The sequence below is a fragment of the Cyprinus carpio genome, chromosome A25 (assembly GCF_018340385.1).
Source record: "Cyprinus carpio isolate SPL01 chromosome A25, ASM1834038v1, whole genome shotgun sequence".
Taxonomy (NCBI): domain Eukaryota; kingdom Metazoa; phylum Chordata; class Actinopteri; order Cypriniformes; family Cyprinidae; genus Cyprinus; species Cyprinus carpio.
This window is the reverse complement of record NC_056596.1, coordinates 2,820,267-2,835,249: the sequence shown is the minus strand read 5'-3', so window position 1 is coordinate 2,835,249 and position 14,983 is coordinate 2,820,267. Positions and strand designations below refer to the sequence as shown.

The 14,983-nt window shown below is 38.7% G+C and overlaps 1 protein-coding gene across 3 annotated transcripts in view; it reads left to right on the top strand.

Annotated features, from left to right (window-relative positions):
- Positions 1-14,983, top strand: part of LOC109058754 (synaptotagmin-7-like) — a 115,377-nt gene that overhangs the window by 79,129 nt on the left and 21,265 nt on the right. For 2 of the 3 annotated variants that reach the window (XM_042715049.1, XM_042715048.1), the window contains 2 exons: positions 5,325-5,714; positions 12,612-12,728. In XM_042715049.1, coding sequence (XP_042570983.1) covers positions 5,325-5,714; positions 12,612-12,728 — 507 coding nt within the window. Of the gene's footprint in view, positions 1-4,021; positions 5,715-12,611; positions 12,729-14,983 lie in introns of those variants that run through there. The other variant, XM_042715047.1, reaches the window with a different exon arrangement.

Sequence of the window (14,983 nt, the reverse complement as noted above, 5' to 3'; positions counted from 1 at the left end):
TGCTGTGGCGCTGGGCTGGCGGCCATCTTGTGCTGTGGCGCTGGGCTGGCGGCCATCTTGTGCTGTGGCGCTGGGCTGGCGGCCATCTTGTGCTGTGGCGCTGGGCTGGCGGCCATCTTGTGCTGTGGCGCTGGCTCAGCAGACGTGACGTGAACACTCCTGGGAACCTCTGGGATCTTGTTCAACCTGGAGAAGTAATTCAAAAAATGTCTCCGTGGCCATCTTGGACAGTGGCGCTGGGCTGGCGGCCGTCTGGCCTCGTGGCGTGGGACTGGTGACCACCTTGTGCTGTGGCGCTGAGCTGGCGTCCATCTTGCCTCGTCGTGGCGCTGGCCCTGGCAGTGGCATCATGGGCAGTGGCGCCACCATGGCGGACCTGCGCTTCTTCTCCCCTCTCCGTCCGCCATGGTGAGACAGTGGCTCTGATCCATCCCACACGAGCCCCGGATCGAAGGGGGGCCATGGTTGAGAGCGATGCTGAGCCTCCTCACGACCACTCACTCCTCTGCGACCTCCCCGGGTCCCACGAAAAATGACCAGGCGGGTTCCCTCAAACTCCATCCTTCTCTCCCCGCTCGATGGCTGGGGAGAAACCCCCAAAAAACATACCGCTGGATCTAGGCATGACGGAGTCCTTCTGTCACGACACGCACACCAGACAGGTAGATCCAAAAGCAGTGTGTTTATTGGGGTGATCCAAAATCAGAAAACATCCAGGCAAAGGTCAAAATCCAGGTAATCCGTCCAAAACAAGAAACATAAGACAACATCCAGAAACACGAGAAACCAGGGAACCAGGAAAACCACAGGGTGACATTCAACAAGGACTCCGTGACAATGACAGAACAACCGGGGTATTTATACACAGGGAAATGACAATGCTAACGGGGAATTGGCTGAGTGCAATGATTGATAACCACGGACAGCTGAGTGCAATGAGCAGTGATGAAAACAGACAAGACTATGGTAAATGCAGTTCTAAAAGTGGGGTGACGATAAGGGGAAGTGAGACCTCTAGTGGCCACCCAGGGAGACACAGAACAGACACCGTGACACATGTGCTCTGTTCACAATCCCGTCAGTTCCTGATGGTGTATTTTGAAGTAAAATTGGTTGCAAATAGCATGCCATCTTGATTTTGTTGTATTTTGGGAGAAGTAAGAATCTACATTATGATACTTGAAGCTAACATCCATTATAAGTACAGTATATTCGACTGCTGAAAGTCCCATATTACTAGAATTGAGAGTTAATCAGAATCAAGTACTCCAGTGAGCTGTAATAAACTGTAATCACAATCAGATGAGAAAATATGATGTTTTCCATAATTTGAGTTTCTGAACACCAGATTTTTCAGAGTTGTCAGCACATGGTTAAAGTTTTATGGAAGCCGTTTCAGTGACACGAGTGATAGCTGGAGGATGTTAAACACAAATTTTCCATCTTTAATCACTGGCAAGTGAAACCGTGTAGCACAAAATATTAATGCACTAAACGTTCTATAAATGTGCTTAATATTTCAGTGAATCGTAATGTGTATCTGTCAGCAGTGTGAAGCGAATGCTGGGAGTGGAGGAAATATTATAATGTTGGAGAAGCCAGACAGTCTTATTTCAACGTGACAATGTGACAAAAAGCTGTGGCCCTGTCCCAAATGATGCACTCATGCTGACTTTTGCATGTGTCCATGAAGTCCACGAGACCACAGCGTGTCCCATTTGTAGCAGTAGATTCAGGAGGGTTTTTATACGCGCCTCCTAGGGGGCCTTTTCTCATTTAAGTGAGGACAGCAAGAGCTGAGGTTAGCATTTGAGACATGGCCTACATAAACAACAATCCAAAAAACATGACTAAACATAAACGGACTCAAGAAAACAACAAGGAAAACTGAATATAGCTTTTTACAGTGTAACTAAAAACTGCAGCTTTAAAGTCAAAATGAAATGCCTTTTTCAGCCTGTTTTCCCACCCATTAAATTTTATAATGTATTTTAGCATTTAAAGGTTTACAAGAAATACATTTTTTAAATATATATTTCAAAAACATATTTAATTAAGCCACACTGTTTATGGCATAATTTGTCTATATATTATATATATACAGTATTTGGTACATTTTTGTTTATTGTATATCTAAATACATTTATATTGTCTATTTATTGCATTGTGGCCTTTAATAAAATAAAAAAACAAAAATTAAAAAAACATAAAACAAATCAATAATCAATGCTAAATTAAATATAAATAAAAATACAATATATACTTATACCTATATATTGTAAATATACAATATACTGTACATACATTTATACAGTCTATATTTTACATATATTTTACAACAAAAAAAAATATTTTATGTTTTGAAATGTGTTTTCTTGGCCCTTAAAGTGCATTATGTAATGCGTTTAAAAAGTTTAAAAGAAATATATTTTATATATTTATTTCCATATGGGTTATTTTATCCATTAGATTTGTGAACTGGAATGTGAAAAGCAGCTATTAAATAACAGAATTTGATGAATTGTGCAAAATAATACCAGCAACATACTAAGCAATTAAGTTGGGGCAATTCTGATTTCATGTTGACTATAACAAGACACACTTTAATAAAACACACCAAGGGAATGAGCAAATGAACTAGACAAGACATGAATGAGGAACCAAACCTCACAAAAGACCTCCGAAACACAACCTCACCAAAGCAAAACAAACCAAGAGCTGCTACGACGCTACTGTATCCGTGTGCCGCTTGTGTGTAGACGTTCACACAGCAAGTGTTGCGCACACATACACACAGGGGGTTCAATTTAAGTTTTCTTCACACTCTTTGCTAACACCTCCTCTCCTCCAGCACCTCACATATTCTCTCTTTGTCTCACATTTCTCTTCTCACACTCCATCCATACCACCAGTCCTCGTTCTTCTCTCGTTCTCTCTCTCAACACGCCCTCCGTTTTTCTCCGTCAGTAATTGGATTCTATTTTCAGGCAGCTATATGTGTGTCTCTTGTGTTTGTGTCTCACACCCCCTTTTTATGGTCCCTCTCTTCCTCTCTCTCTCTTTCTTGCCTACATCTTATTCTCCACTATGCTTGTTTTGCCCCCTTGTGTTTGTCCTGCAACTACCTGATGCCCTTTACCAGCTTAACCAGTGGAGCCGATGCCTGATAAGCCCTATGTCAACACATTAATGTCACCATGAAATCAAATTTGGCCCTGTTTACTTAATTAATACATGTTCCTGCTTCTACTGTGAAGGATGAAAGAAAAAAAAAGTTAATATAATATACCGAATAATGTTAATATTAACTAGTAGTAGTCAAATACCTATTTAGTCAATGTTTTAGGCTACTGTTGCATGTATTATACAGTAGGTTTAGGGGTAAGTTCAGGGTTAGTACCAAGTTATTGCCTGATTATTGTAGTTAGTATAATAAGTACATAGTATATACACATGGAACAGCACTGTAAAATAAAGCACTTAAGGTTTGTGTGACAACTACATTTCATGTAGAAAGCATCAATTACACACCTTATGTGCATCCTTTGCTCTTTATTACAAAGTAGAACCATTAAAAATATCTTCTGTGAAGTGAAAGTGAGAAATTCTCAAATGTGTCTATGTTTTTGCAAACAAAATCACTTGTGCGTCACATTATTTTGAAGGCAGCCTTCTCTCATTAAATATCCTGTTTCACATAAAAGTATGCCACATTACAGAAATAAAATGGGATGTGAATGCCTTTTCATGCTGATTTTAATATCAGGATGGTTTTCCTCCACTGGAGCAAGTTTATGTATGTCCCATAAACTGTGTATTAAATTCAGCTTTAAATAACTTTAAAATGTGTTTAATGACTTCTTTTAAAGTGTTCCCTGACAGGCATTGTCAGAATAAATGTGCAAAAATTTTATCTTAAGGGGTACATCAGCTTGAAACGTGTTACATATCTAGTACTCTAAGGTAATAGTATTAACCAATTAGGGCTAAATAAAGGTCAAAGATGTCCCTGTAAGGAAGGGGTGTCAAAATCTGCCCCCTGGAGCACCAGTTTCCTGCAGAGTTCAGCTCTAACTTGCCCCAGTACACCTGGATGGAGTTTCTAGTATGCCTTGACAGTGGCCTTCCGGGAGCAGTACCCTGCTTTTAGGATACTGCCCCAGTGACAAGTTGTTGTACCCTAAAGGTACAATTTTTGCAAATTTTGTCTGAGAGTTTGGGACTGCTGGGATTGGATAGAATAGCCAGTGAGTGTTTACAGGAATCATGTTTGCAGCTCAGGTGAAACTCATTGTGAAGTTTCCGAGGTGAATTTGACACAGTTTTGAGATCAGATTGAAACAGGGCTAATGAGAGAAACGGAGGGATGTAATTGCGAAAGGAGGGGAGGAGAGGACAAAAGAATGACGGATGAGCCAGCGTAGTTGGTTGGCTGCTGAACGGACACAGGGGGCCGTGGTGTTACTTAAAACGAGTGTCGCAAGAAACGACAGGCAAAGTTAAGTGAAGAAAGGGAGGAGAAGGATGTGTGAAGAGTAGACAGAGATGGGAGGCTCTCAACAGACCAAAAAACAGTCTCCCGGAAGAACCGGTGGCGGGCGACTGACGCCACACACTCCGCGGCACGCACATGCACACGGTCGTTCAGGGCAGACCCGACACATGCCGCGATCCAGTCAGGCACGCACAGGAGCAGCCCGCAAACAGGCCGCACATTCCTCCCAGACGCATACGCATGCTCACCGCTCACCGTCGGCTCAAGGCAGTCTCGCTCGGGCTGGGAACGGACACACGCACGCACATTTGCAGGCTCATGCAGACCAGGGCGGCTGTGGTCTCTTCTGCTACCTGTGTTACGGTGGCTACTGCCTCTGTTTGATGCTTCTCTCCTTTTTTCTCCTTCTTCTTCTCTCCCCACCTACATCTCGCCCTCCTCCTCCTCCCGCTCCTCTGCCCCCTTCTCCTTCTGATGACACCATCTTTTCCTCTCTGACTCTTCCGTTCTGCCCCCATCCTTCCCTGAACCTCTCGTTCTCCTCTATGTCTCCATTATCGCCTCTCCTGTCTTCTCCCGACTCCCTGACTTTCCTTCACCCGGATTCCGAACTCTTTTCTTTCAACCTGTCATCTCCTTTTCCTCCATACCCTTCTGCATCCCCTGCTCCTCCTCCGACCCCTTCCAAATCCTCCTCGGATCCTTCTCCTCATCCCCGCCCTTTTGTTCTTGTCCCACCTTCTCTCCTCCTCCTTCCTCGTCCCTCCCTCTGTCGCTCCCGCCCTTCTTCGTCTCACTCCTTGCCCTCCCTCCTGCTCTGCCCGCACAGTTTGTCTGACCATGCCCTCTCCTCGGACGAGACTTTGGACAACATCCCGTCAACAGGGGCGACACCTCGGCCCCGCACATTGCTGCGTCAGCAGAGCCTTCAGCAACCATTGATCCAGGCTCCGGCCCCAAGTTTGGCCAGTAGGCCGCCCATCTCCCAGAGTCTGGGTCAGTTGCACACCCAGCCAGGTAGCGGAGGGGTCGGGGGGGCGGAGCCTGGGGGAGGAGGCGGGACCAGCTCAAGGAACTCCAGGGGCGGCCCGGCAGGCGGCGGAGCTTCATGCTATAAGTCAGGAGGTGCTGGGGGGCGGGCCTCTCGTGGGGACCCTGGCAGCGTGGATCACATGATGGGTCAGATAAAGAGACGAGGCCTGGATGTTAAATCCTTCCTGTAAGTCACTTCCTGTGTGGGTGTGTCTTGTGCATGCCTTTTGTCGTGTATTTGCATATATTCCTAACTTTTAGTTAGTAATTTCCCAATTAGGGATAGTTCACCCAAGAATTAAAATTCTGACATCATTTACTCACCTTCAAGTCATTCTTAAGTAGAACAGAAAAAGAGAAGTTTATCAGAATGATCACGCTGCTCTTTTCCATTAAATTGAATGCATACAGCGACTTTGGCCTATAAAGCTACCAAAAATGGCAAAAGAAGCATAACATATGTCCAGCTTGCACTGTTTTCAAAATCTGTTTTATTTTTATGCTGTTTTCCAAATCTTTTAAAGCAAAATGATAATTCTGTGGCTGGTGCAGACCAAATATAAGTAATTTGTTACAAAGGTTTGCCCCAACTCTGTTCATTTTTCCAAATATACCATATCAGACATATAACTACTTAAATTTTAGTCTGTTCTTTGTATAGAGACTTTACATATAGCACACAAGTTGTATGGACTACTTTTATGGTGCTTTTTGTCCTTTTTAAAGCTCAAAAGTGTCCATCGTAATTCATTTTCATTGGAAAAGGAAAAGAACTATGGTAAATCATTCTTCAAAACATATTATTTTGTTTTCCACAAAAGAAATCATTCATTTTTGGGGGTGAACCAAAGGTATATTTTCTTCACATTTTTATGAGAGCTTGTGCGTTATTTGAGAAATAACTCTTTCTCTGGCATGCCTTATAAATACTAGCCCTGCTTTAGTACTGGTAATAATAGAGCTAATAAAAGTGTAAATCTCCCAGACTTCAGCTGAAAATGATCTGCGTGCCTCTTCTTGTTTGCCCTTGCCTCTGTTCCTGCGCCTCTGTCTCTCTTTCTCTACATCTGTCTGTCTCCAGACCTTGTCAGACAGTCGTTCATTCTGTCACACTATATTTCAGCCCCGCAGCAGAATATCTCCCCCTTCCCTCAGCACTCTGCACATGTTCTGTTTTATATGGCTCAATATTGCTTTGTGTGCGCCTGCCTGGTTTAAATATGTCACATTTTAGGACCTCAGGGGACCGCTGGAGATATGGTACCGGGACTAATATTATATATGTGTGTCAGCACATACGTTTTTGTTAGGGCATGTGTTTGCCTGTGCGTGAGTGTGTTCATGAATGTTTAATGTGTTTCTTCTGTGTTTAAAGGGACAGTTCACTCCAAAATGATAATTCTGTATTCACAATAAAAGTAGTCCATACAACTTCTACACTATATTCAAAGTCTTCTGAAGTCATATTAATACTTGAAATATTGTGGATTACTTCTTTTATTTTGATTTTTGTAGTTTTTGAAGATTTATAGGTCACTGTATGACTTCATTTTATGGAAAAGAAGCTCACTGATATTTTGTGTCTTATTTTGTGTTTAATGGAGGAAAAACATCATAAGGGGTTTAGAATGGCATGAGAGTAAGTAAATGGTGCAAAATATCAATTTTTTGGGTCAACCATAACCTTCATTACACTTTTGTTTTCAAACCGGAGCTGTTTATTTGAAGTCTGAAACATAATGCTCTAAAATAGCTGTGCACTATTGAGCAAACTTATTGAGCAAACAGGACTGCAGACTATCAACCGACCATAGCACATAACAACTGCTTGAGAGGGGCTACAGGTCTTCAATAGTCTAGATAGTCTAGGTTTATATGACAGTGTTTAACTCCGTCTCTGTAAATCTCTCCGCCTGCCACCGCGTGACCTGTGGAGGAAGGGAGGGCAGGTCTCAGCTCAAATGACAAACAATTAACGCGCCTGAACATCATCTAATTTCCCAAGATTATCCACACGTGAACTCACAGCAAATCGGCGTGATTGATGGATTTCATGGTTCTCAAGTGATGTAACATGGTTGAATTTGTAAGCCTGCCTCAGTTGTGCATATGCGACATTTGGCTCTGTTGTGACGCAGTTAATTGAATTATAATAGATGCTTTCCTGAATGGGGTCAGTGCGAGAGAAGGCCTGTAATTTTCACATTTAAGCACAGTGATTCAGTGATGAATAGCTAGGTGTCTTCACACACTGACAGGTAAACAGCTTTTTATGACAGGTTTGAAAAAGACTTTCTAGTGAAAGGCCGCTGGATATTTTCTACAAATGCGATTAACTCATGCCACATGATATTCACACGCTCATTTTTCAGATGCACGTCTTATGTTTGATATGTATTCTTCATTCTGCTCTTAATCATCTTTTCATTTTCTAGTTCTGTCCAGTGATTAAATGAGTGGTTAGTGTTATTTAAGTATTATTTATATAGTATTATAGTATTTATTAATATTTTTTATTAGCTTTTATTTATATATTTTCAGTTTTCATTTTAGTTTAGTTCAAAACTTGTATGATGTTGATGCTGCTCTTTGGACAAAATGGACAAAAAAGTACTAGTAAAGTAGTCAAAAGAGTTCATATAACTTCAGAAGACTTAAAACAGTACACAAGTTGTATGGACAATTGTATGTACTTTTCTGCATTTTTGCAGCTCGTCTGCCTTTGGAGAAAAGCTGCTTACAGATTGTAACATTTCTGTTTAGAAAGTCTGTCAAAGAGGTTTGTAACATGAGTACATTTTTGGGTGAACTATTCCATTAAATGTGTATGTTTGGTTATACTGTACGTGTTTGTTTCCACAGTTTGTTTGTATGCAGCCAGGTGTTGAAGTTAAAGTCTTCACTACAGATTCATGTTAACCCTGAAGCATTGATTTTCTGTCCTTCGAATCATTTCTCTCAAAATGGATAGTACCCCAGGACAGAGAAAGAAATAAGAAAGTGGGTAAATCAAGTCTGAGTCAAGGTTTAGAAATGCATGCTACCATGCTACTGTTACTATTGATGCAGTTTGCAGTATAGATACTCTGCACAATATGCAGATCTTCTGTATGCATTTAATTCTCAGATGACCTACAACATTTGTCCTTGCATGTCCATTATTGATAACTGTAACATTTATTTAGAGACCATATTGACATATTGTGTTCGCTTTAATTTATTCCTTAAATTTTCTTGGATTTACCTGCAGAAAACCCTAAAATAATGCCCTAGCCAAAGAGACGAAATAGAGTCGATAATATTGCTTTAAGTTCAAAATGTAAAGTTAAATGCATTGCACTCTGAAATACAGTAGTCATTGATATCTGCATACTGTACATTTGGGCGAATGCAGTAAATAGTTTCATGCATACAGGGAGTTCATGAACTGTGAACAATATACATACTGCAAAAATAGAATGGAAGTATGCAATTCCCAAAACATCCTTGTTCCGCTTATGCTGAGAAGACTAAATATTTCATCTCCGCTGGTTAAAGGGGGATGTCATTGACACACATACACGGCCTTGGGTCTGACATAGAGACAGAGAAAAGGAGAACAAGAAAGGGAGGATGAAGAAAGAAAGAGAGGAAGGGGGAGGTTGGGTGTAATTGAGGGTTGTTGGTGTGTTATCGGTGGTCAGCGACAGAACATCCCCGAACATTCACCCATCCAGCTCTCACCGGAAAAGTGCTTCCTTTTATTGCTTTGACAATAATGATTCCTGTCTGTTGCGCACACGAGTGTGTGTCGTATGTGTGCGAGTGTGTAGTCGCACCAGCCAGGAGCTATTTTTTGCAGCCATTAAATTCTGAAAGGTAAAAATAGCCAGAGTGTGCCAAAATGGAAGGAAGCCCAGGAGAATATGAAGGAGCGGATGGATTTACAGCAAGAGAGAGAAGAAAAATGGAAGATGGGGAAGTGGAGGGGGGAGAGATGAAGAGTATTAAAACCACTTTAGATGGGAGGAGAAGGAAAGGAAGTGAAGAACAAGAGATCATAATACCATATGACAAGGTTAGGACTGAGAGGAATAGCTCAGCTGAAAATGAAAATACTGGCATTGTTTACTTACTTTACATTGTTATTTATTTATTTATTTATTTATTTATTTATTTATTTATTTTGTGGAAAATAAAGGGAGATATTTCGAAGAATGTACACCATAGGGATGTTAAAAATTTCACCTGAACATATTTTCGTAAATAAGGTATTTATTTCATTAAAAATAAAATGCTACAAACTAGTTGTTTTAAATTTTAAAAACAAATTTAAGCATCACAACAACATAATATAAATAATATGAAAAATAGTATAATATAGAGTAGCATAACATGAATGCTTAAGACTCTAGATTTGCTAAAGATGACATTAAATAAAAATAATAATATACTGTACATCCACATTTAATAATTTATATTATATTAATTTCTATTGTATTATAAATTTATATAAGAATTTATATATATATATATATATATATATATATATATAACTAAAATTATTTTCAGAGGTATTATTATAAATAATACTAAAAAAAATTAAATTATTATAAATTTATATATATCAGGATTATTATTATTATTAACTAAAATTATTTTCAGAGGTTTTATTTTAAATAATGCTGAAATAAATTGAATATTGAATTAAACATAAACTAAACAGAAATGTTGTTAAATGTAAGTTTAAGTTAAATTTAATAAAAGCTTAAATTACACTTAAGTAGTAATGTTTAAAAAAAAACACAACACAAAATTAAATTGAAAACCGAAAATATGAAAATAATGCCTAATTAAAAATATTACTATAAAATAAAAATTACTACATTATAAATATTAAATATATAATAGTATATGAATAATAGTAAAATACAAAATAATAAATAACCTAATAACAAAAATAATATTAATGCTCAAATACAAGTGTAAGTGTGTGTGTATAAAACTAAAATTAAATATTGGTTTGTAACAACATGCGACTGGTAACCCTAAGAATGTGTGTGAACTGTTCCTTTAAAATCAGGAAGGAGAGACATTCAAAAGCTGTTTAAAAGGAGTTTAATAGCAGGATATTAGAGAGAGGTTGAGGCTCAGAGAAAAGTAAGAAATATAAGAAAAGAGAAAAATAAAGAATATAAAAAATAAAAAATAACACAAAAAGAAACAACACAGAGCCTACACCACACACACACAAGCACCATCAAATAGAGACACCACACACACACACACACACACACACACACACACACGGCACTCTCAAATAGAAACCATTAGTCCAGATCTCTCTAACGGCCCTCAATTAAGGCTGGAGAGAGTAAGAGAGGGATGAAAACACCAGTGAAAGAAGGAAAGAGTGAGACAGGTGCAGAGAGAGGATCCAGACAATGTGTTGAGTGAAAAGGACAGTAAATCAATGTGTGTGTGAGTGTGTGAGTGTGTGTGTGTGTGTGTGTGTGTGTGTGTGTGTGTGTGTGTGTGTGTGTGTGTGTTTGAGTGCTTACAGGCCTGTTCAAACCAAGAGTTGCTCTAAACCAGTGGTTTTCAAACCGGTCCTGTGAACACCCCCAGCACTGCACATTTTCTGTGTCTCCCTCATCTATCACACCTGATTCTACTCATCAGCTCATTAGAGACTGCAAGACCTGAAATGGTGTCAGTTATAGGGAGACGTACAAAATGTGAGGTGCTAGGGGTTCCAGCACTACTTGTTTGAAAACCACTAAAACCTGAACACGACGGGGATGACTGGAGAATTTGTATTTCACTAAACTTTTCACACAGAGTGCAACAAAATTTCATCTGATTTGAATTTGCATATCTGAACGTCAGCGAAACACATTATTTTGCTTTAAAGCAGCGTAAAACCTGACATTAAATAATATACAAATCTGACATGAAATTTTAATCTCGTTTAAATGCAAAATTGCAATACCAGTTTACCTTGGTTTAACATAAAATACAACAAAGACTTAAAAAGATTTAACATAATATAACATAAGAACAGAACATAAAAAAACATTCATAGACAAACTTAACAAAGTGACATTGCCAACTACTGGCCTGGCATGCATAATACAGCATTTTTATCACAATAAAATTATCGCAGATCTGTATGAACATGGATCGTTTTGACAATGTTGTCGTCTGTACTCAAAACTTTTCCGTTTAAAGTACATTGTTATGTAAATTTACCCTAAGTATGTGTACGCAACCATTTGTGCATGAAATCTATTCACAAAAACATGACTTACCAATTAATTTTATACTAAAACTGAATCTATATTTACAAGTAAATGTAAGAAAAACTGAGACCACACATATGCAACCCCCCCATCTTAAAAAGATAGCAGAGTCCACAGTTATAACGATAATAACATTGACAGCCAATCAGATTCCACCTGAGCTTGAGCATTTAAAGCAACAGACAACAAAACGGCAGCATGCTTATAAAAACTGAACATTATTAGTGTACAGGGTGATATATTTACTGTTATAGTTATCGTTCTTGGTGTGAACGGGCCTTAATTAAAGGGATAGTTCACCCAAAAATGATAATTTACTGAAGCACAAGTTGTTAAAACAATGAATTTTTATTTTGGGGTGAACTGTCCCTTTAAGGAAACCTGCGTTATTTCTTGAGCTACAAGGTTTCATCATATAATCAACACAGATATGCTCATGTACAACTGACTAATGAGAAATCTATAATTTGGGTCCGTATACAAGGTGTTTATTACGTTTGAACTAGCTTTGAGGATGGCACACGTGGCATTTCTTAAGGATCTTCAGTCTTTAGAGAGCATACACATGAAAATAAGTGCATGTTTGTAAATCAGCTGCTGTAAAACAGAACATGTGCAGTATTTGTGCAGTGCTGTCTGAGGAACGGGGCCGATATCCCAAACTCAACTTAACACGAATAATATCTGCTGCCTACTAACGGTTTCTCCTTCCTGTTTCCTCTCATTCTCGACTCCTACTTTCTGCACTTTACTGCTCTCTCTTTCTGCTCTTTCTTTGTTTTGTGTGTCATTTTCTTGGTGAAGGAAGGAAAAATGGTGGTTCTCTCTCTCGCGATCGGATTGGCTGAGCAGGACGACTTTGCCAATCTGCCAGACCTACAGGAAGAACCGTCCAGTCAAGAAACCCCCCCTGACAAGAGGTATCTGTCAGAGTGTGTGTGCGCGTGTGTGTGTGTGGAGAGATGTATTATATGTTTGACCAACCCACTGCAAGCGGTTGAGCACCTGCCAGAGAGCACAGCATTGTGGGTAATACCATCATAGCGTGGATTTGCCCCAGGTCCAGACACAGCGGTGTGTTGCGTTCTCATTCGGTCTCTCTTTCAAGTCATAATGAGAGCCAGTCGTTTCTCTCAAGCTCTGTTCCAAAGCGCTAGTGAGCCAACATAGGCAGCCAAATCTCATACGAGAGTTATTTGTAGTGCACTTCACAGGCAGCAGCTCTGCATGGCAGGTGAACCTCACAAAAGAGCTCTACACATGAGAACCGACTCTTAATTGACTGTGAGGTAAAGTTTAACATTTAGCATATTGCTAATCTAATGGTGTTATACTCTAATAAACATTTGAAATAGAAAGTGCACGTTTTGGGTAAATATGTTGATTATTACAGTAGGACATTAGCATGTTGTCATGTTTACATATTCTAATAAGCCTTAAAAGTATGTTGCATAACTAAATCAACTACTTTATTTAATAATAACATTATTTGACTGCACTATTTTATCAATTATTTTATTTTATGATAGCATGCGACTAAGTTAACTACTGTATGTAGTACTCAAATTAATACAAAAATACATACAGGCACATAAATTTGTGCATTTTTCTACTACTGATGTTCCAGCAGTTTGATGTTAGCATGCAGCTAAATAGTAATCTAAGTAATCTAATCTTTTATAAATTATTTCTAGTATCAAAGCAAAATGGCTCTATTTAAAGGAATAGTAACAATGCATTAATCAAATTAGCATCGAAATACATAGAACAGACAAGTTCTGAATAAATAGTGCATTTTTAACCATTTATATTCCAATAGTTAGCGCGTTGTTGTGTTTACATTGCAATACTCTAATAAGCCTTAAAAATGTTTTGCTTACAAGCGCGTAAAATATTCAGTCTTTTTATTTAGATTGAACTATTTAATCAATTATTTTCAGTACAGACTCGAACCAGCTCTATTTACAAGAATACTAAAATTGATTCTGAAAAAGTTTGATAACATGCTTCTAAGCTAGCAATGCATTAACCAAATTAGCATCAAAATACATAGTACAGACAAGTTCCGAATAAAATAGTGCATTTAACCTTTTATATTGCATTACTTATAAGTACCAATATTCATTATAACTACAAAAATTTCAGTTGATTTTATTACATCAAGACGATATTATTATATCATGACTTCAGTGCAATACCATAATTAAACCTTAAAAACACAAAGCCTTAAAAAATATATTGCACATACAAGTGAGTAAAATAGTCTGTTTTTAATTCCATTAATCCGTTTAATTGATATTTTTAGCATTGATGCAGAAAGTTTGATTAACGAGAACAAAGTTTGATAACATGCTACTAAACGAAGAGCATAATAGTGCATAGTGCAGATTGATTTTGTGTACATTAGTATGTTTTTGACTGTTTATATTCGTAATTTTCAATAAGTAATCACACACAGTTGCCATCTTTTCACTTGGTTTCTCACAATGTTTTCTTGGTGAAGGATGTAATGCTGCCTTCGTGTCATGTCTAAACGAGGTTTCTTGCGGCTGTGCTTGTGGGAACACTCTGGATGAATGCTGTCTAAGTAGGCGTCTCGCTAGGTTTTGGAAGAGAGCTTCAGAATGGCTGATACAAAGTAAATTAACAAGCTGTACATTCGGTTGAATGTCGTTAATAAGTGCTGAGCTCATTAATCATGCTAATGAGACTCACCTGAGGCTAACGGGCTGTTTGAACACCATTGGTGGTTGTGTGGGCCAGGGCTCAGCCAATGAGGTGTGAGATACAGTGACTTCCTTCACGCTGAGACATGAACTGTTGTGATCTTGACTGTGCATCTTGTGTGTGTTTATTTCTGTTATTGGCGTTTTTATCCCTATTTGTTCTTCTTTCATCGTCTGACTTTAGCATCAGATCCTTTTATCTCTGCTCTCCTTGAACCCAAGTTCTCCCAAGTTCACTCTTTTCTTTTATGCTTTATGTTGTATATTTGTGCTCTCTCACTTGGTGTCTCATTAGTTTTACTTTTCCCGCTCTGACATATGTTCTGAATGGAAACTACTGTGCAGTATGCAGTATAAGTGAAACAGTGTACAGTATGAACCGATAAACATTTAAAACAGATTTATACACAAATACATAACCACATTAAATTGAATAAAAATTTATCTAA